The 24,176-nt window shown below is 38.3% G+C and overlaps 1 protein-coding gene across 1 annotated transcript in view; it reads left to right on the top strand.

Moving 5' to 3' along the window:
* The window catches only part of LOC128512999 (CUGBP Elav-like family member 5), a 216,171-nt gene that overhangs the window by 159,718 nt on the left and 32,277 nt on the right, over nucleotides 1-24,176 (top strand). Inside the window, exons 4-6 of the mRNA XM_053486577.1 lie at nucleotides 10,288-10,416; nucleotides 15,643-15,722; nucleotides 22,250-22,408. Coding sequence (XP_053342552.1) covers nucleotides 10,288-10,416; nucleotides 15,643-15,722; nucleotides 22,250-22,408 — 368 coding nt within the window. The remainder of the gene's footprint in view (nucleotides 1-10,287; nucleotides 10,417-15,642; nucleotides 15,723-22,249; nucleotides 22,409-24,176) is intronic.

Raw genomic sequence — 24,176 nt, 5'->3', positions numbered from 1 at the left:
TCTATTAGTCTCCCTTTTTCTTTCTATTATTCTATCTCGCTTAAATAAATCACTCTCTTTCTTTCATTTCACTCATTTTTCTTTTTCTTTCTTTTTCTTTTCTTTTTATGTTTCTGTCATTCTGCCATTATTCTCTTTTTCATTCTTCCTCACTCTCTCTTGAGTTCTCTCTTTCACTCTGTATCTCTTTCTGGTTTATATTCTGCCCTTATTTCTCTATTCCTTCCTTCATTCATTCATTCTTTCTTTCTTTCTCAGCAAGGCACTTTACAATATTATATAAACATACTGTAAAAGAAGATAAAAGAAATAAATAATTAGGCATGAAATTATAAAGTTATTTATTAGAAAGTAGATAATAAGTATGGGAATCACCAGGGATGACCCGATACGATATTATTACGATAACCAGATGCTGATTCGATTACTAGTTAATATCATGTTTTTATAAATATATCCTTTTTTTTTTTTTTAGTTTTTGTTACAATTGTAAACAAATGTAGCAAATAATTACAAATGTAGCAATACATGCCTGGGAATGTGTAAAGAGTTTAGAGTGCCACCTGTAGGATCATAAAGGAACAGCAATGTTTTACCATCTTAAATTTAAAATACATTAAAAAAAATTTTTGATAGATTTTTGAATCAGCGTGGTGATACATGAATCGCCACACAAAAGAATCACGATTTTCCACGAATCTCTATTAAATAATAGAGTAGATTATTTACAAGCCAGATAAATAATATGTCTTATGGTTTATTTAAGTTGGATTTTTTTTATTTTATTTTATTAAATCAATCATTTTTTATATAAAGGAAAATGCATGTTTTTTTTTTTTCATTTTATTTGTTTGTTTTTGTTATTGTTCGTTTGTTTGCTGGTTTTTCTTCACTGCACTGATGGATGAAGTGAACTGGTCACACTGCAGACTGTCAGTCTCACATGTCTCTGTTAATATTGTATGGACAGATTTGGGCAGACCTGCAGCGTGTATAATGATGCACTGCACTGCTTGTCCCCTCAGGCTGGACACTAATAGAGCTGAAACGAGCCAGGCTTCTCATTGAGCAGGGAAGAACAGATCAGCAGCCGGCCTGCAACAGCCAGCAACACTTACACACGGGCAGCGGAAACAGGGATGACAGAGGGAGGGAGAGAAGTGGAGACAGATGGATGTGGATATCGGCGACACTGTATATATTAGGAACTGTGTATACTTTTTACAGTTTACATGTAGGAGCGTGTCAATTTCGCAAACTCTGATAGAGAGAGAGAAACAGAGAGAGAGAAATGGGCGAAAGAGGGTGTGTAGAAGAGCGAGACACGATGAATGACAGTCAGAGAGCTCAGAGGCTTCTTGCTGCCTGCAAAGCATTTCCTTCTCTCGCACACACACACACACACACATAGAGTGATGCTGATGCAGCAGCGTTTGAGAGGAACCGAGGAGTGAGTGTTTGGGGGGTGGGGGGGAGGGGCGCGGGGGATTGTGATGAAAGCTGTTGCTCAGAGAGCTATTATAGTTAGTGCTGCAAGTGCATGTGTGTGTGTGTGTGTGTGTGTGAGAACACCTCATAACTGTGAAGCCAGGTCCAGTGTGGATTACGAAGCTGGTGGCCTAATCTCTATTCACATTTCCACCAGCAAAAAATTTTTTAAATCATTACCACATCTGGAATAGAGACCCGGTTTCACCTGGGACTTATGGTTCGTTTTTATTTAGCAACTTTAGCTCAAGTTATTCACATGGCCACGACTAAAAAAAAAAGGTTTAGAAAAGCCAAAAATGGAATGAAAATGAATATCTCAGGGATGCTAGCAAAATAAAACATGGGTGAAACTTACGTGCTTTGAAGAAATGTCATGGCACTATTAGAGTTACTGACTCACCGTCTATTCCGCTTTATTCTGTATACAGAGTCGCAGGGGGACTGGAGTCTATCCCAGGATACTTAGGGCACGAGGCGGGGTACACGCTGGACAGGGTGCCAATCCAACGCAGGGCACACACACATACACACACTCACACTCACACACTCATTCACACACTATGGGCAAGTTCAATTAACAACAGAAAGGTCAATTAACCTAACCTACATGTCTTTGGAAGTGAGGAGGAAACTGGAGAACCCAAAGAAAACCCAGTGTCAAATTTAAACATTATAAAATAAAACACATTTTATTCTCACCTAATGATTAGCACCGATAACTAATAAGTTGCATCAGATTCAGGAGACAGGCATCCGTTTAAAAAAGTCTTTCAGCTCTGCAAATATGAGCCCATGCACAGAACCATGACAGATCTGCAGGACTCTTTTTTTTTGTATTGACTTAGACATGTCTCTGCCTTTTTAGCATTCGTGCTTGGTCATGGACGTTAAGGTAGCTAAATATGGTCTCAGTCTTGACTAAAAAATTGTCAGTTTCTCAGAACTTTGGATCAGACATTATTTCCTTTCAGCTTGAGGTCAAACTGACAGCACGGCCGCTAACTAGTTAGCTTTGTCACCTCGCTCCTCCAGTGCTAGGGGTTTGAATCTCACCTCTAGTGTGAATGTTTTCCCCATGTTTCCTTCAAGTTCCCCCACAGACCTAAGACATGCCTTGTAGACTGATTGGAGTTTCCAGATTACCCGTGGTGTGTGTGTGTGTGTGTGTGTGTATATATATCTGTGGGTTGCCAGAGATTGGGTCCTCTGCAACGTGACTTCCCCTATAACGATGTCCATTGGCATGAAGTTGTAGGTTATTGTATCCAAGCGTTGCATAGAGATGTTGGTTAAGATGGACGGAGACATCAATCTTGCAAAATCTTTTAAGGTCATCCCTCATCAAGCGATTACATTTTTGCCGTTTTTATGGATGTTCGGAGGGATGGCACGCACACGCGTTGGCTTGTGCTCTGCATTCTGCTCTTTTCTGTCTCTGTGTCTGCTGGTAAAGGAGACACATATGAGTGGCATGCCTTCAACATCCTACTCACCGCACTGAGCTTTCGAGGCCCTTACTGTATATAGGCCATAGATAACAGCAGGAAGGTAGCCGATAATCTGTTGGCAGCTTCGGTGACTTTCAGCACCCTGCCCCTCCCTTGTGTTTGGTGGAGCTGTCCATGGTACTGACTGCGCAGTGACTTAATGCAGCTTCACAAAGTAGTCTTAGTATTACTCATCTAGCTTGTGATCATTGTTTGAAGTAGTCTTTTTATAAAGTACTGAAAAGGGATATTTAAGTAGAAGTACAAGAATCTTTTTTTAAAAAAGTGTTTAGTAACTATATTACTTAAAGTATTTGATATTCACTATACTTAAGGAATTTTCTGATTTTAAATATACTTAAGTATCCTTTACCACAATGTTCAGGGTGGTTTTTGTCTGTCACATTAGCAGAGATGGCAGCAGGTGCTTCCATGATGGTATCAGTCACCCTTGATTCTACTGTGACGATTATTATTTTTATTTATTTATTTTATTTTTTTCCCCTCAGCGCTTGACGGTTGGCAAAAGACAGGCATTACAGTACATCACCAACTTGAACTGTACAAACACACTACCGAGTACGAACATGCTTAAAGGAAATGTATTAGAGTCAAAATACACAGTTGCCAGAAATATAAAAAACATAAATAAGTAAAGTACAGATACGTGCAAATTCTACCTAGGCCAATGTGCTCTGTTACATTACAGCAGTGTTTTTTTATATGTTTATGGACTTTGCGTGGTTTGACCGTGTATCTAGTCGTTGAACCGGTAGCAACGTGGGCTGTGTGGCCAAAACCAAAAAAAAATCAGTTCTCTTATTACTTGTGCCAGCACTGTGTTGGTGGAACCGGAATATTAGTTTGTGTTTGTATGTGATGGATGTCATGGCCTTGGAAGAGATTTTGCAATTTACAGGCACTTGTCTGATATTTTATTTAGATTTGGCCCCACCTCTCTCTTTCCTCTCATTTCTCTCTCTCTCTCTCTCTCTCTCTCTCTCTCTCTGTGTGTCCTTGGGTGGACTGTTGCTCTGTGGCTTTTGCTCTGTTGCTTTATATAGCTTAGCACTCTCCGTAGACATCGGACCTTGACTCATAAAGATGATAAAAACTCTGACACGTCGTCAGGCTCGACCATCCTGACAGCATTGCGTGTCTGTGTGTGTCTGTGTGTGTTCGTGTGTGAGACAGTCAAACAAGGCCACCGACAAGGCATTAAACTCGCATGTCCTCTGCAACGCACCCGTCATCCGAAGCCGACTCAATCATGCCCACATTCACAGGCCTCTGTCACACACCTGGACGAGTGTGTGTTCGGTAAACACAGGCTGTGTGGAAACTGTTGACTGAGAGTTTCATCAGTCAACCCGCACGCTCGCACACACACACACACACACACGCTCACGCAGTGTGCATGCCAGCTCTGTGCTTCAATCTCCAACTCTGGAACAGTAATCATTTACAATAACTGAACAGAATCATTCTGCCACTCACACAGTGCGCTCTGTAAATATAGACCTCTGTGGGAGAGGCTTCACATTCCTGCCATATCCTTATACATGTTGACAAATAACTGATTGGACGATGCCCTAACCTTAATTCTAACCCTGATAATTTTTTTGTTTTTTTAATTATTATTAAGTTCTTGTACATAAAATGTATTACCCCCTTGTGAGCGTAGATTAATAACAAACTAATATGTGGTGTTACGGTATGTAAAATAATCTGTTATGTTTTTTTTACAGAACACATAAACAACATGTTTTTTTTTTATTTATTTTTTTGTACAAAAAAAGTTGCACATTTTAATATAAGGAATAGGATTATGGCTGTTCCATCAACGTCACTGATGTGATTCCCTGATCATTCAGTACATTCATGTCATCAGCTAGCATCAGCCTAGACCTGACCAACCCCGGATCATACTGTAACACTGCCTGCAGAGGCTTGTACAGTGGACACAATGCATGATGGGTGCATCGCTTCATGCGTTTCCCTTCTCACCCTGACATTCACAGCACTGTGGAACAGGGTCAGTCTGAACTCATCAGATCACATGACGATGTTTATACTGCTTTAAAGTCCATCTCTTTGCTCACTACTTTACAAACTGTAGCCTTTCTGATTAGTTCCACTAACAAGTGTTTTTTTTTTCATGACCACACAGCTGTTTAGTCCCATGTGGAAATGGTTTGTGTTAATTTTAGGCTAATTGGCGTTCCCAAATTGCCTGTAGTGAATGATTGAGTGTGTGTGTGCCTTGCATAGGGCTGTAGCTATCGAATATTTCATTAATCGAGTATTCTATCAAAAATGTAATTAATTAATCGAGTAATCAGTTAAAATGTACTTTTGCCTAATTAAACAGCAATGTAAAATATATAAAAGAAACAAAGATTGTTTTTTTTTTTAGAAGAATGTACTTTTATTTTTTAAATGTGTACGGCATTTTATCAAAAATAAACATTGTCATTATTCACAATGCAAGAAAAAGCTTAAAGTTGACTGAGATGAATTAAGTGCATTACAGTGCAATACATAAAAGCCTTTTTAAAGCCTTTTCTTAGATGCAAAAACTGAAAAAAAGTATTTCAAATGACTTATGCACACAATAAATTAAATAATTATACAAAAACACTACGTTGTGCAACTTAACTTTCAGAACAAAAGTTGCAAAATCTAAAGCTCAGGCAAAACATATAAGCCTTTACTGACAATTTCTGTTGTTTTCCCTTGCTGGTTTCTTCTTCTCTTGACTCGCTGATAATTTTATCGCTTCTTTCCATTTTGCAGTCTGCAACAGAACGCTCCCTCAAATCAATACACAGCTAACTGTTTGTGTCTCGTCTTGCTTTGTGGGTGACGTAAGCGCTTCTTCTTCGACGGTATTTAGTGGCGGCTTGCATCCGGAAGCGCGCTGTGTCGAAAGCGCGCTGTCAACATATAATTGCGCAAAAACATAACGCAAGCTTTTAAAATTAATTAAAAGAAGCTTTGAGGCAGAAGATTTTGCTTCGACCATTTTTTGTAATCGAATTACATGGGTTACTTGTGGAATTGTTTCAGCCCTAGCCCTGAGATGGATTGGCACCCTGTCCAGGTTGTACCCCCCTCGTGCCCTAAGTCTCCTGGGATAGGCTCCAAATCCCCTGTGACCCTGAATACAGGACAAAGCGGTATAGACGATAAACGAGTCTGTGATTAATCACAATTTTAAAACACTCAGATTTACTTGTATTATAAACATGCAGTATTGAAATAATGAACTGCATGACAAACTGCTTAAAGGAAATTAGAGACTATGCAGTTTTATGATATCTTAAAGTTTAACATTTAACATCATCTCCTTTTCAATTTGAGAAAATGGCTCGTGCAAAATGTCTTTCTTCTGTTTCTAACGTGCCCAGAGTGAATGAGTGCAGTGGCCAACTCCAAGGTAGCGATGATTACTTACCAATGTCAAGTGGTGTCTATAAGTGCAATAAAAGTAGCTTCTGCCAACTGCCTCACTTTTACAGACTTTTCAGTGTCATGCAGTTCATGTAATCTTGTAACAATAGTTCCTCTTGAGAGTAGTTTAACAAAACTTTCCGTTCAGCACACCTGGTAATGTTTTGGGGTCAAACTTGGTCATATGATAATTTAAGTTTAAAATATAGTATTTCTAAGAATGTCTAAGAATGCTTATCTACAATGAGATATTTTAATAAATGCATTAATACATGGGTAAGTCAACTCAAAAGAGTATCATATGTCTACAGAATCACTGAAGCATTAATAGTTCTTAATAACTGTCTGACTTCTGTCTGAGTGGTTTGTCCTGCATGCAGAAATAATGTCAAAGCTACGTGAACCAAACATTTCTGACCAAACAGAATTATTCTGCTTTCATTTTAACCCTGTAAAAGCTGCATGATGTGACTACTGCTTCAGTGTGTTTTCACCCACTCTAACATTTTGGCACCTCTGAATGAGTGCTGATGCAATATTTCTTTTAAAAACTGTGCTTTATTAGAGGGCTAATTCTCAACACACAAAAGCCTTGCGCTGCCCTGTCACAAAAACAGTCTCTAATCAGCATCTCCTTACTAATGGGATGCCAGTTCTTTCACTCACAGTGGTTGCACTAATTCGCCATGACACACACTGGGTACATGAAAGGGGAATAATAAGAGGTTTATTCAAACCTGCTCTGGAAAACATATCAACATTTTCTTTAGCCTGTCTCTCTCTCTCTCTCTCTCACACAGTTTTCGACCAGAATGGAGTGTTTGTGTGGAGCAGCTATTGTGGGTCAGCTCTGATTGATTTGGCAGGTGGCCTGCGCCATGTGCTTTCTACCAAGATTAGAGCTTTCTCTCGCTCTTTTACCTCCCGCCAGCACTCCCTCCTCCCTGCATCTCTCTGTCACCAGTATGGCACGCTTCCTCTGGTCTCAAGCCCCTGGCGCAATCCATCTCCTTGCTCTACCAGCCCCAATAGTATGACACCCCGCACCAAATTTCCGACTTTTGCTTTCTTGCACTGGAAAGGTTGAAAGAGGTGGTGGAGAAAAAAAAAGATTAAAAAAGGCCATTCTTGACTGGAATATAGTGAGGATGTAATTTGCCATGCTCTTGTTTGGTAGGAATGATGGCTTAGCTTCTGTTGATACGGTGCATTGCTGGCCAATCTGTTCTATTCCGCAAATCCAGCTATCAAATCGTCCAGCTGTCCTTTTTGTCTCAGCGGCAGCTTGAATTCATGGCATCCATTATACTTAGCCTCTTCAATTTGAACTTGTTTTTTTTTTATGCATCCTCTTCCGTACTACTTAACCAACTTGTACTACTTCGAACGGCAGACTTTATTGACAAACTAAATCATCTTCGGTCTCTGGAGTTTCCGTCTGTAATTTTACACTGAAGCTGCTAATCTAATGTTGCTAACAAGGGCTTCTTAACTCCAGCCCTGGGAACCCCCTGCTCTGCACAGTTTGCATTTTTTCCCCTACTCTCAACACACCTGGCACAACTCATTAAAGGGCTTAATAATAAGCTGATCATGTGCGTCTACAGTAGGGAAAACATCAAGCTGTGTGCAGGGCAGGGGGTCTAAAGGACTGGAGGCTAGGACAGCCAGCACAGATAAAGTCATGATATTATAATATGTCACTGTAATGCGCATTTGTTTATGAAGACAGGATTTTAGGGTGCACGGTGTGGAGTCCGATTGACCCCACAGTCCGGTAGGTTTGCACAGTGTGAACGCTCCGTGTAACTGTGCCCGGGCATGGATCAAGTAGTCGAAATGTGGTTTTAGGCTTCAAACAGTGTACTTGAGCTTGATTCAATCAGATATGAAAGCCAGTTGTATTTAAACATGGAAGTGGACTGCTGATTAGAACCCGACATCATCTGTTGCCTCCAATACCAACGTACACCACCTTCTAATTCAATGTCTTTTTGTAGAGTTATTATTATCTACATTCTAGGATAATACTGAAGATTTAAATACTATGAAATAACAGGGAATTACATCATTCATTTTAAAATAAAAACAACCAATCCTTATGGTATATTATTATGGATAATTATATTTAGGATGCCTTCGGCATTGTGTAAGATGCGTTAGAAGGTGTGTCCAAACTTTTTAACTATTGCTGTATTATTGTACTGTACGCCGCACATGCCAAAGTTGGAAAGCAGACGAGAGAGAGCTGTTTTCGACATTTAAAAAAAAAATTTACTAATGTTAGACATAGCACAAAAGTTGACGTCGTTGTACTCATCTTCTTCTATGTGTTTATTGACCAAGGAAGCGCATACTGCCATCTTCTGTTTTGGAGATACGCAAGCATACTTTAGGACAGAACAACATTACTTGTGCCAAAACTGGCAAGTGAAGAAAGCATGCCTAGTGTTACTTATCAGATGGGTGTCATGTAGCTCTATGAATGCTCTTACTGAAAGTACAATTTACATACATACAGTAAAACCATGGATTATGAGCATAATTCATTCCGGAAGTGGGCTCGTATTTCAAAACACTCGTAAACCAAATGTAATTTTTCCATAAGAAATAATGGAAACTCAAATTATTCGTTCCACAGCCCCCCCAAAAAAACTAACATAAAAATAATTAATACAAAATATAAAGTAAAAATCAAACAAATTAACCTGCACTTTACCTTTAAAAAAAAGTGAAAATAAATCCCAACAGATAAACGTTTCCGTTTATGCGTGCTGGCACTGTGTGTGTGTTCAGGTCTGTCGTTATTTGTGTGCGTGCGCGTTTGGGTGATCCTGTGCTTATTGGGGCATCAGACCCTTGTTCTTGGAACATCTAACAGAAGTGGAACCTGATGTGGCCTTCTGCTGTTGTAGCCTCTTTGCCTTAAAGCTCTGCATTCTTAGATGCTTTTCTGCCCACCATGGTTTTAAACATCAGTGAGTCTAGAAACCAGCCTCTGTCTTCGTTACTGATGCTTACTGGATTTTTTTTCATACTATTCTGTAATGTGATCAAACCTCTTATTCAAACCAGCCACTGATGACCATGCCACGATCACTGAGATCAGAATTCTTTCCCCCCGTTTTGATGTTTAACTAAAGCTCTTCACCTGTATATCTGCATGATTTTGTACATTGTGTTGCTGCGACATGATTTGCTGATTGGATAATTGCATAAATATTCAAAAGTGCAGCTGTTTCTATGAAGTGTTCAGTGTGTGTACGTGCATATACCGTAAAACGGAGAAGTGCAGTCTTTTTTAAAGTTAAGTCTATTAAAGTCTACCTTACTGTTCTTGTCTTACAATCATGTATTAATGACTAGAGACTCACATTTGCAAAATCCTGCTTTAAGTGGTGGGAAATTCAGGAAAATAAGAAATAAGTGTGAACATGAGTCATGACAGCACACCGAGGAGCTTTAATTGGAACAGGAGTACTGTGAGATGGAGCTCGTGTGTGTTAATAGGCACAGATTTCTGAGTCAGGTGCTCACAGTGCTTCATTATTACTATTAGCGCTGATGTTCCAGTGTGAAGGCGAATGTGGCCTCGCTTTTTTGACCAGTGTTAGTTGACATCCTGTGGGCTAGCCTTAGTTCTTGCGGTCTTTCTTCCTCCTACAACTAGCCTGCACTTGCTTCTGGTCTCCGGCATCTTCAGCATTTGTCTGTCCAGTCCTCGAATAGCTGGATGCTTGGAGAGCTAAATAAAGAAATGTATGGTACTGTAATATATGACCAGAAGGCACTAGTGACATGACAGAATTCATAACAGCCTTTTTTTTTTTTTTTTTTTTGCTCTGTTGTTTTTCAGAGGACAGGAAGCTGTTTGTTGGCATGCTGAACAAGCAGCAGACGGAGGAAGATGTGTACCGCCTTTTCGAGCCTTATGGAGTGATTGAAGAGTGCACCGTGCTGAGGGGTCCTGATGGAAACAGCAAAGGTGAGAAGTAGTTCCTTCCTTACTGTAACTCTTGTAGTAGAAAATATATGCATTTAAAGCATGCATTTACAACAACAAAAATAACAATAATAGTACCACCACTGCTGTTACCACTCCATCCAACAATCTAGGGAATCTCTCTAGTATACTTAGGGACTTTGGAGCCCAACGGTGATTACCATTGTATTTAATTCCTATCTCCGGTCGACATTTACATGCACATTCACACACCACAGGCAATTTGGGAATCCCAAATTGTATTTTGATGTAGTCTTGAGAAATAGTTAATACTTTAATAATACTTTTTTTGGCTCTCATTTTTGGCAACTTTAATTTTTAATCCGATTCCTGTACCTGAGCAGTTTCAGAAGAGTGGTTTTTCTTAAGCCACACAGTCACCTATTAATCATTCAAGAATACAGTACTGTATAAACAATCATGAACTGGTGAGAAACAGGAGCAGATGATGACAGATGATCATAAGTCCTCTATACTTGAACGCTGAGTGGCTGGAGGAACAGATGAGAGTGGTGCAGAGGTTGTTGGAAATTGAAAATTCAAGAAATGTTTTAATTGCATCTTTAGGCACTTTGCAGCTCGTCACAGTAAAACATTTGTTTCCATTCGTTTAATTTAACCTTCATCATTTAATTTCATTTAATATGAAGAAATAAGGGATGGCTCAAGACTTTTGCACAGTAATTTATTGTCAAGCGCAACACAGAAAATTGACAAAAATACTAAGAGGTTGAATCTGATCTGATCCAACTCCTCCAGCAAGTCCAGGTGGTGGACACAACCGAGTGTTTTTCCGGCTGGATAAGTGTGTTTAACATGTTGTCTGGGTTAGAAGTCATGTCTTAGGGGTAAACTTTGGATTATAGATATTATAGAGTAGGATCAGATCCAGCACCACCCACTGGACCTTTAGCTCTATAGTGAGCACTATTTGTGCTGTAAAACTGTATCTGATGGGTCATTTAGCACAAATATGTTACTTGGGCATACAGTATGCATGATTTAATGCGGTAGACTCAATGAAAATGCAATTGTTAATCCTTTACCTAAACATGACTAAGCTATGTCTTGATTAGTATGCGTTTAGTAAGGCCTTGTTCACACGGGCGTTAAAATCGAGGGTTTTTTTTGCGTTCGTAGCGTCCGGTAAGCGCGGATCAAGCGCAGAGTGTTTTCTACACATAGGAGTCAATGAGAGTGTTCACACGGGCTTTGGTGACGTGCGTTTGTCCGGCTGCGCGTTTGTACGGCATTAAAAAAACGTTACATGCAGCTTTTTCTTGGCATTCAAAACCCAACGAACGCAAGGAAACCGCTTCTAGTTCGTTTTCTGCGCGTTCATTTTACGCTTCGGAGGACCGGATATATCCCATGATCCTCCATGCTATACATAGGGAAATGCGGAAAAGGGCAAAATAAAAAAATTTATTGTTGAAAAACTTACGCGGAAATTTTTATTTCTTCATAAACCACAAAAAAAACTTCCTTTAATCCGACGTTGTGCAGTCAGAGAGTAAACCCAGTAGCGGCGGACTTTCATATCCAGTTCCCGACACACTGCCCCCACAGGTAAACACACAAACTACAGTTTGGGCTGCAGGCTGACGTTAGACAGAGACAAACGAACGCCGGTGTAGAAGTCAATCAAGCGCCACTACAAAATGCAACATAAACGTCTAGGACGTTCAGAGCACGTTCGTTTATCCAAAAACTTAATTCAAAAAATGTTTGAATTCTGTCACCATGCCATGTTTAATTCTTACTGTTGTTGCATTGAGCTGTATTTCGTATATAAAAGGTGCTGTATGAACAACCTTTAAAGAATGACCTAAAAGAGAGAGAGAGTGTGTCCAAGAGCAACGTCGCCTAGACTTTGATTTCAGTTTGTTTGGAGGATTTCAGAGATGAAGTGAAACACTTGATCTGCACAAAGCGAAACAATTGATTCTCTGAACACAAAAACCCTGCCTTGTAAATAGAAGCGCATGTGGATGGACTCCAGCTGGGCTGTCATTTATACGTTTAGTTTCACTCTGTCAGTCTTTCTATATGCGCACACAAACACGCTTTCTCACACACACACACACACACATACAGAAACCCTAATTTAAAGCACATACATGATATATGCACTTCTCAAGCAGTTGTATTGTGTGTGTGTATATGTCTGTGTCACACACACACACACACACACACACACACACACAAACATGTCAGGCTGATGTTCCAGCGTGGAGGCGTTTGACAGAAGGCCTTGACACCAAAGTGGCAGAATCCATTCCTGAGTAACTGCATCTCAGCGGGACACCAGTATCATTCAAATTCCATCCCAGAGTCTCTCTCTACAGCCCTCTCTGTCTCTCTCTCTCTCTCTCTCTCTCTCTCTCTCTCTCTCTACAGCTCTCTCTCTCTCGCTCATTCTATCTCTCTCTCTCACTCTTTCACACACAGACGGCCAATCTAATGCATTTACATTACATGCATGCCCACATGCATGCATTTCTACTTGCTCACACACACACACACACACGCACACAAACTCACACACACTCACTGACTCACTCAGTCCCCATTATGTGTCAGAGAGGTCAAACTGTGCTTAAAAGATGTAATTGTGGGAGAAGTGGTGTGTGATTGCTTTCTCTCTCTGAAGGCTCAACAATATTACATGGTTGGTATTGAATTTATTTACACATGGACTCATATCATGGCTCTGTCTTATACTGTTTTTAACCAATAATAAGCAATAAGCCATGATGTTATCGTACAGATAGCATTAATATAACATCGCTGTTACCTCTAAAGCTCCTGGATATTTTTAAAGTTTTAAAGCTGTTTTAACCAAATAATAAAAAATAATAATGTGGAGAATAATTAGAAATGAAAAGAAAATGAAAATGATGTTTTCCTAGTAGCAATGATGATGCTAAAACCCTCTTCTTCCCTTTTTTTCTTTAAAAACTCCCAAAAGCACTTTTTACATAAACATAAGAAACATGATGAGTGTGAAAAAGTTTCATCAAGTCAAACATTGGACCATGTAATCATCTGGTCCACCATGTTTTACTTTTTCCATTGATGCCACCTCTAATAATAATAATAATAATAATAATATATGCAATATATTTTTACATGTTAAAGGTCTCATATTTTACTGTACATAATTTACTATTTCTTAAATAATTTAATATAGGTCTTAGAGCTTCTCAAAGAATACTGTTTTTTTTTTTTTAATACTTAAAAACGCACCTAATTTCACTCCTTCTCTAAACGCACCATTTCAGTGTTTATGTAAGCTGAGCCACGGCCCCCAACAAAGAACAGCAGAGCTCCAAAATATCATATTATATTGATTGATCTTTCACCAGCATGCCATACTGTAAATGCCAGGTGTTCACTCACCTGGTTAAAGTTAGCTCTTCTGATGGCTGGTTGGACGAACACATTGTACATTCCGCGTACCATCTGGGCCTTATTTATTAATATTGTAGTAAATCTAATGTTTGTACAGAATGCGAACAAAGATTTTACTGCAGATTTTCTTTCTGATGCCACCTTCCGCAATTCAGCTGGGCTTGGGATTGGCACTAGGTGTGCGCCGGCTCGTCCGGCCCAGCCGCGACTGGGGTTAGGTTCTTTAACCAGGAATCAAACCAGGGCCATGGCCGAGAGTGATCCTTAATTGAATAAGTAGTTTTACTGGCCTTAAGATATGGATTTGCTTGCTTTTTTAAAGTCAGTAATATAAAAGTTTGTTTAAGTTTATTAAAGTTGACATTAGGGAGTCTTAGTGGAGTAGACGTGAACTTAGAGGTGATCCAAGTGAATACAGTGTAGCTGCTAGTTCGATAACTCAGATTGTAATAACAGTGCAGGCAGCATGTCACTTCTATCAAAAGATTCAGATATCACTTCAGAGATATGAAATGTGCACAGGTTTGAAAAGTCAAATGAAGATGTTTATTACAAATATAACTCGATGTTTCAGGCTCCGTGGGTTTCCTCTGGGTTTTCTGGTTTCTTCCCACAGTCCAAAGCTATGCAGATTAGGTTGATTGGCATTCCCATGTGTGTGTGTCCTGCAATGGTTTGGCATCCCATCCAGGGTTAACCCTTAATATACGTTCATTTCGTGTGATAGTATATTTGGTGTCAAAATTTAACGTCGTAGGTCTGATTTGGAACCAGGCTGGTTATTCATTTTATATAAACTTTATTGTTACATGTCACAGAGAACAAACCCTGGACCCCAGTAATTTATTTAGGTTTAGTAATCAATGCTGAAAGATAATCGTTTGAATAGTTGGAATCAATACATTACTTATACACAGAACATTGCAAACACAATTATGGAGGCTCTGAAATCAGATTTTTAATGTATGATAATTTGCCCTGAAATATGATTATTCCAGGGTCTCTGTATAATTATTTGTTTTTGACCATCTAGCAACAATCTTCGATGGTTTGCCACCATTTATAAATTTGTACTATAATATAGAAGTTAATATCATCATCATTTCCATCATCATCATCATCAGTGCAAAGAAAGTTCATGTCTTTTTTCCTACATAACTGAACTGAAAATGTACCAAATTCTAGATTTAAATGTATTGAATGTACTGAACCGTGACCTTAAAACCGTACCGAACCTTGACTCTGCATACTTTAACTCCCATAGTGAATCTCATAATACTGTACATCAACTCATAGAATAGTTTGTTTTTTTCTTCCGTTGAATGAAGTGGATTTTTAGGAATCGTACATTTCTTGTGTAAATGTTGCTGAGAATAATTTTCAAATAAATATATTCATATCCAACTTGATAAATGAGGCCCTTTTTCACCTTCCCAGCATTACTATATGAAATATTTATGCCAGCGGTATGTGTTACGAAGGCCCAAAGTAGGTATCCTTCAAATAAAGTGTTGCTATAAGATATTTTTTCAACATCTGTAAGGCAACAGACAAGAAAAGGTGGAGAATAATGTCATGTAATATTTATGACTATTAATATTTTTCTATAAAATGGAATCTAATCTAATAAACATATACGTATATTTGTGATTATTCAGTGCTTGTGCCGGGTGTGTGTGTGTGTGTGTGTGTGTGTGTCAGCCTGTCTTTGAGACACAGCCAGCCTACTGCACTGCTCTAGATTATTTCCCTTTTCTTATTCCTGTCCTGTGTGTGTATGTGTGTGTCCTGCAGGATGTGCCTTTGTTAAGTTCTCCACACACACCGAGGCTCAGTCAGCAATCAGTGGCCTCCACGGGAGCCAGACCATGCCTGTGAGTATATCTTACTTCGATAAATATATATACAGTATATACACACACACACACGCACACAAATCGCAGGTCATTCCATGTTCATAAGGCTGCAAGCTCCATGGCAGTGGCTCCCGCGTCTTCCTGGTCTTGCATCGACGTCAATCTAAGTGCAAATGAGCTCACTGATCTTCTGCTCCACGCTGGGGCTCTTTCCCCCTCCATCACCCTCTCCTTCCCCTTCTCTTGTCCCCCCATCACTCCTCTCATTCTCCATCCCAATCTGCCCCCCTCGTCACCACTCTGGAGAAATACTCCTCTTTATCTCCCCTCTGTGCACACGACAGATGAATTCTTCATCAGGATGGGGTGAAATGGAGATGGATAGAGAAACAGAAAGAAATCCTCTCCATATAAGAATGAATAAATAAATACTGACTGGAGATTAAAAGCAGAGAAAAGAGAGATCGTGAACAAGGGATTTGTCTGAAAGAAAATGGAGATTTTTTCAATTATGCGTCTGCCTCTTTTTAATGTTTGTCGGCAGAATATAACAAATTATTTCATAACTGAACAGATTTTACAGAGAATTGTTCATTCTGGAACTGAAAACGCAGCATGGAAGTCCTTACCCATGTCCTCCAATGAGCTTCTTTTTAGCCCACCTCTGTATGTAAATTAGATAAAAATATCATAACATGTTAATGATCTGTGAAAGCAAAAATGTGCAGTTCCTTAAATGACCACCAGCTTCGAAAGCGAGTCCCCATAGAGCCAATGTCTCTAGTTAGATTTATCTTTCTGTAACTCATGAATTATACAATTATGCATAATTAGGGGAGTGGCCAGGTTGAGTTACAGCAGCACGTCAGGTGTCAAACCGCTAGCTATCTGTTACGCATCTCATTAGCTAACCAGCCGACTTTGAGCTTCCCACATGGACTGTAGGACGTGTAGGGTTCAATCAAACGCAAAATAACATTAGCATATAAATTAATGTTAGCCACCTTAGCAATTTAGCTACGCTAAAGCTAGGCTAGCTAGTTTAGGGGAACTGAGGTAGAACAATGTGTTCCAACCAACAGCCAGCCTCCATTTGTTCTGCACATTTGACCATTCATGGATTAACCAGGGTTTAGCCGGAGTCAGCTCCTGCCAAGGTGAAGATGAGCTTCAAAATCACCCTTTAAAAAAACCTGAGTCATGTCACACAGCGTTTGTCCAGTTCTTATGCAGTCCATGGTGGAAGCCTTTCCCTCAAAAAACACTTTCCTCAGGGTAGACTTCAATCAGAACTGTCGTCACAATGCCGTTGTGGTGATGTCGTTCACATAATGTATTTTCGAGGGTGGCCATGTTGCTTTTGTAGTATAGAAGAGCATTCTGCACTGGGAAAAAAGTAATGTTTGATGAAAGTGATGAAATGCATTCACCCCAACTACAAAGTTAAAGGCAGGTTCACTTCTTCTACAGGAAACTCCGGCAACAGAGGTGCATAAATCAGTACACTCTGATTCAGAATAGGAAATATACTATAAAATATATTAATATAATATTAATATAATACTGTACTTATGTGTACTGTATTTATTTTATTATTATTATTGCTTACTGTATATTTTTGTTTTTAAATTTCCCTCGGGATGAATAAAGTTCCTCTTATCTTAACTTATCTTATATGCGTGTTGTGGAAAGAAGGGCAGCCAACATAAAACCCAAATCAGTATCCGGATCAAGTGATTCACTGTGGCGACCCCAGCGGGCAGAACCAAAAAAAAAGATTATTTTAACTAAATAGTATACTTTATAACCAATTGGAATTAACTAAGCATACTATTCATGTAATGCTATATTACCTTTATGTTCCTAAAACATTTATTTTTGGATTTCTAATGTATTTACTATCCACAAAAGTTATTCATTATTTTACTAATCAATTCCTAACTTTAACTTGTTTCCCTAACTTTAACTTGTTTCACTAACTTTAAGTTGTTCCACTTTATCCCGCAAAAGAATAATTGATAGAATTAGGGCCCAGGTCCTCTTGTTCTTCTAAGGATTTTTTTTCAGCATCCGGGGCTTTTTCGAGGTCTTAACATGCTCAAAAAGTCAAGAAATTCTGGAATCTGCTGCCATTTGGACGGCTGAGCGGCTGGGCATGGCACAGGGCCTTTACAACTTAATTACAATTTTAATATATTTAGCACAGAATTTATGGTCTAAAATAGCTTTAAGTATGCTACTCACTATTAGGGCTACAAGTTTGCCCTTTACGAGGTCGTCTTTACGATGCCTTAGGAGATGTTTAGATCTTTAGATCTTTATGAACAAAACATACTATTTACATTATGATGACTTATGGCATGAAATTAGTCTTGAAGCCTTGATATTCGGAATGTACATTTTTTTTATGAATCCTAAAGACGTCGTCTAGTTGGTCTGGTCCTGGGTTTGCCAACTGGGTCGAAATGGAGATTTTTCCTCTTGGATCTACAGTCAGAATTAATGAACACATACTGACAAAAATCTATTCGGTTGGTGTGTATTTCTGTAGGGGTTATTCATTTACATCCCTCACACACACACACACATACTCACACACACACTTTGGTCCTACAAGGCATATTGGCATTACTGTCACATACATCTTATTAATTAATATGAAGTAATGACATTTTCATACATAAGCAGACAACAGAAGTGGGACGGGAGACAGATTTTTAGTTTGATGACTTGAATATTGACGTCATGTCCAGTGCAATTACGAATCAGTGCATGAGAGCTGATGTAGGATCAGCTAGGTTTATTCCTTCTCAGGTCCATTAATAACTATTATAATTTAGATGGACATGATATTTAATTTAGACTAAAAGTAGTATTTTATATAGTAAAACTATCATAGTAGCTGGACTTTTTTTGAAGTGTATATGTTTGTTTCTGGGATGATGTCTTTAGTATGCTGGCTGGCCTTCAACCTTTAAAAATAATTTATGGCACATAAACGGATTTTAAAGACCACTGATGTACTTTTTACCATAAACGCAAATTAAAGCTCCACTACCTGCACCTTCCCTCTTAATATATACACTTAATGGTGTAAAGCAGGTCGACTCAATAGTATCATGTCAGCAACAAGAAAAAGTTAAGTTTGTTACCTTTATTTCTAATAGTGTAGTGCATTTTTATAATAAAAGTTTTGCATTAACACCTTCACCACTGAGCGTAACCTTTTCAAAAGTTTAAGGACCATCAGCGGGCTCATTTCACATGCAGTAAAAATGGATCAGTCTGTTATCAAAAGAATGTTTCATCATCGGGATAATATATACATACTACAAATCTAAATCTGTTATTAATTTCATGCTAAAAAATATACAGAAAATGAAGCCAAAAGATTGATCTAAGGAATATTTTTTTATGAATAAAAAAACGGTTTTGTTAATGATTTTTTCTTTTTTTCTAATTTTAAATGTTAAAAAGACTTTTTTATTATTTTTTTTTATTATAATGTGGTGTAGGTTGAAATTTATTTAAAACAGATCATTTAAAAGTGAGTTTTAAGAAAAAAGGATATTTTTTATTATAACTGATGCTCAAGCTTTTAGCACTGAAATCATTTTTGGAAAAGAAAAAAAAAATAAAAATAAGAAATAATGCCATTATTAATAAAACAATATACTAAATAATAAACCAATTTAATTTATTTTACTTATTTTCATTTTTTTTATTTTTTTTTTTTTTTTTTAAATACCTCATTACCCGTTAATTGAACTGAAGTGTTTTTTTTTTCTTTAATGCAACAGTTATTTTGTTAGAATGAAAAATAGAGAAAAACTTTAGAAACAGGTTGTTCTGGAGAATTTGTATGTCAAAAAATATGGCATGGTCTAAAAAGTTTAGATTTCTGCCGCAGTATTTCGATGGTGAGGTCAGAAATTGGTGTAAACAGCAAGAAAGCATAAATCCACAGATGCTGGAATGGGGAATGTTTAATTGGCACACTTTGGGCCTACTGGGCGCTGTTTAAATAAATAAAGAAATGTTCAGCATTCTTGTATTCATTTTACACACACGTGCCATGACATCAGTCATGTGAATTTGTGATTTTTTTGTAATGTATACTTTTAAATCAGTTTTTGTCTGTGTATTCACTTTGTTTATATAAAACAAAATTAAGGGATCTAATAAAAATAAAATAAAAAACATCTAAAAGCTAAAAACCTAAAACCAACTGAGAATGAAACACAGGTTTCAGCACAGAGAACTGAAGTACACACACTATCCTCTATACCATGTTTTATTGTTAATTAGGCAACACTTAGTTCTGACCAACAATTTGATTGGATGAGAGGTATTCCATAAGTGCTGATATAGAGTATAACAGCATTGGGACGTTTAACACTATGTATCGCTCTGCTTCTAAATACTGTTTTTGCAGTTGGTGTTTTAATTACCTTAATCTTAAGATTAATGCTGGTTGGTGGTGCAAAATAATATGTGTGTAAGCAATATCACACACGAGGTCGAGCTGTTGTAATGAACACCCGTGTGGATATCCAGCTCGATATATTGCGTAAATTATAATGCATACTTGCGTGGATGCTATATATATGATATACAGTAGGAGGAAATTAAACATTAGATTATCAACATTTCATTACCAGAAACCCAACAAGCCCAAAGACTTTTTATTAATAACACATTGTCATTCTGTTTCTTCCGTTTCTTCCTCACGTCGCCCCGCTGTCTCCTCTCTCCTGTGTGATCATTAGTTGAGAGTATTTTGGCCTTTACAGCTGATTGATTTCCAGGAAGTCGTAGCCTCCACACCAAAGGTCATGTGTTGCACTAAATGATTAGAAGCCGCTTAATGAGCAAGTGAGAGCGTGCATGTGTGTGTAAATGCATGTGCATGTGTCTGCTAGTGTGTGTGCAAAGAATGCATGATGGGATAGAGACAGATGAATTGTAACAAAATAACAGTTTGTTAACTTATGCAAAACTCCAGCTGTTTATGATAGTAATATTTATCAGTGAATCCAAGATTCATTTTGCTATCATGTTACTGTAGGAGTTGACCTGTGAGTTTTAACCTCTTTCAATGGCGTGTTGGTCTCAGATTTAAGTAGTTGTAGTAGCGCTTGCTGAGGCATTTAAACTCCAATTTTGTCAACTTTTCATCTGCTAAATCTGGAAAACGTCCAAAGCTTCAAATGTGATATACAATATTGAAAACATCATGCTTGTCTTAGTGGAGTACTTGTTAACTATTTCCCATGAAGTGGCTAAACACATTATGAATATTTTGACATAAACATTTAATGTGTTCCATGGTGTTAGTTGCTCTTGTGCTTGCTTTTGATTTGAATTTACAAACCTGCTAGCTTCAAGCCCAGTTGCCCCTTTCATTAGTTTTGCTACAGGCCTTAAAATCATGGCTTTGTCACGGAACCGACAAGTTCTGATGTCATTAACAACAGCATGGCAACAATTCCTCGAAGGCAGAAGGTTCGAATACACAGATACACTTATGAGCCATAACATTTTGACCGCTTGCCTAATGTTAAGTACAGTAGGTCCCTCATTTGCCACCAAAACGTTAATGACCTGAGGTGTCCTGACACCTTTCTTTTGGAAACAGTATTAACCTTTTCCTCAATTTCAGCTATAGTACAGTAGTTCTTCTATTAGACCAGCCTTGGCCATCCATGACCCTGTCACCAGTTCACCGGTTTTCATTCTTTGGATCATTTTTTGTACATCCTGACTACTTCAGCCTAGTAACATCTGAAAAAGAGCTGCAGTTTTGGAGTTGCTCTGACCCAGGTGTCTCGTTATTACAATATGGCCCTTCTCATAGTAGCTACAACCATACTACTGTACGACTTATTTCACTTTGTGTACCACTGATTTCCTAATGTGTTAATAATGACAGATACCTATACTGTACATTTCAGAGCGCACTGAATGCATAGTTGATTTGCAATTAGGGCTTCTCACAAAACTCCATAAAAGGCTAAGCTGATGAGAAAAAAAGTTAGTGAATGGTGAAAAAGCGGCCTACCGAGTACAGTTAGCGCTGATTCTTCCAGTAACAGGCTGAACTTGACGTTAAATATTTTAATATAATCCCTATATAAATTTGCAGCGAAGCCTATAACTCGAGTTTCACATTACGGCCTTTTTCTATGCAAATTTACACAAACTCTTACAAGATATGAACTTTTTTCCTTTGTTCATCAGTTTTATATTTTTATGCTAATGTTTCTACAAGCGACTTACACATATCTGGCTTGATGTGTGAGGCTGAGTGAACGAGCGACATGTCGATCATAGTAGCTTTATCATTTAAATAAGATACGTGATGTCACAATTAAAAAATAATAAAGTGAAAATATATTCCATAGACACCTCTGATAGGGTCCAGGCCTCGAATGAGAAGCAGAATAGAGAATGAGTGAGAGAGAGAATGAAAAAACTGTTCATGGTGGTGGACTTTGAAATTGATGTATACATTTTAATAGATGATTTTTTTTCCTGTGCATTAGGGAGCATCCTCCAGTCTGGTAGTGAAGTTCGCAGACACTGATAAGGAGAGGACCATCCGCCGCATGCAACAGATGGTCGGCCAGTTTGGCATCTTCAACCCTGCTGTGGCTCTGCCATTCAGCACATACAGCAGCACTTACAGCACCTACACACACGCTGTGAGTCCACACCCACACACTCGCACATACACGGTTACACCCACATTGGGATCTAACATATTAACACACACACACACACACTTCTACAGTATACAAATAGTGTATTAACACATGGGGCATCATTATTTATATACACTATACTGTATATTCTTCTGCACACACTCTCGGGTCATGAAGCCCTCCTACAGTACCATCCATACAAACTCCTCCAGCTGCCCATATCAAAGCCCAAAGGTCTTGTCATCTTCTTTTTTTCATCAGCGTTGAATAATGCATTAACATCATTCCGATTCCCCCAGCTCATGCTCCGAGAGGAACTGCGAGTTCACATGTAATTTTAACTCTGGAGCCCCCTGCGGAACCTTCAGTTTTCCGAGCGCAAATCTGATTTCTGCGGTTAGGAGGGTGTTTAGTCGTATGATTTGTTTGCTTCATGAATATTTGACTTGGGTTCTAAGATGTCTCGTCATCTTTGCACAAAAGACGAGACGGTGACTTGGCAACCTTAGAGCTTAAAGGCAATAGATGCGTTTAATACTTTATATGCCACTTTAGTGAAAATTTGTAATAAATATTTGAGATTTGCACAGCAGTTAGACTTAAGCAATCTTACACAACCATGCTGTAATGATGTAGATGAAAAGTGCATGTGTGCAAACATTTTGCAAAAAAAAAAAAAAGAAGAAGAAGAAGAATTAGGAATTTATGAGCTGCTTTATTATTAAAATCATTAATATTAATAGCATTAATATTATTATAACTTCAGGCAGTTCACATTTCTGGCTCTGGAATTCTACCACTGGAATCTCCAGCGCTAAAATATCTAAGGACTAATATCATTTATTATTATGATTATGACGCCTAGAGGTTATTTAATTCATGAATATGGGAAAGGATTTTTTTCACGAGTTCACGTTACGGATTTTTATGCTGTATGTCCGCATTGTTTTTCTCAATTTTCCTTTTACTTCCCACAAACATGCCAGTAATGGCATGTAAGTTGATGGAGCAGTATTTCATCCACTGCTCCATGGGATCGGCTATGAATCCAATGCAAACCCTAACCAGAATAAGGAGGCTACTTAAGATGAATGAGTGAAAGAGATAATTTATCAAGACAAATGATATCATTATAAGTAGCACAAACATTAAACCTAAAAAAAAAAGAAAGAAAGAAAGGAATTCATTCTATCGTCCAGTCTATTCATTCGTATGTTGCCTGCTATTACGGTGAAAACAGTTGAGCGGCAATTTAAATATTCATGAACTACTTATCAAAGGTAGACATGCATGAAAATGCTGAATGCGTGTGAACGTAATTGATCTTCATCAAGTTCATCAACGAGTACATTCCTGGCAGAAGAAGTAATGTATTCCGAAAAAATATATACATTCATGAGCTGCTTATCGAATAATAATGGGATTAGATATAGATACACATTTTTGATATCGCCTGATGTAAGTGCAGAAGCGAAGGCAGTGCTCAGAAGAGCGGATTAACCGCAACATTAGAATGGGGGTTATACGCTAAAGACTGATCCGCTCTAATCTCATGGACGTGTGAAAGAATCTATACTGTGCTTCAGCTGGATCTGCATGTCCTATATTTATAATTTACCCTGCAGGCACCTAACCTTAATTACAGTCTGATTGTGAGTGTGCATGTGAGCATGTGTGTGCATCTGTGCACTTTTTTTTTTTCCAGAAGCACACATTTAAACACAGATGAAAGTTTATTTGTGTGTATCATCCATAGTTATAATCAATC

Source organism: Clarias gariepinus, chromosome 25 (genome assembly GCF_024256425.1).
Source record: "Clarias gariepinus isolate MV-2021 ecotype Netherlands chromosome 25, CGAR_prim_01v2, whole genome shotgun sequence".
In the NCBI taxonomy this organism is placed as follows: Eukaryota; Metazoa; Chordata; class Actinopteri; order Siluriformes; family Clariidae; genus Clarias; species Clarias gariepinus.
The sequence above is the reverse complement of the archived record's forward strand: the minus strand, read 5'-3'. Positions and strand labels throughout refer to the sequence as shown.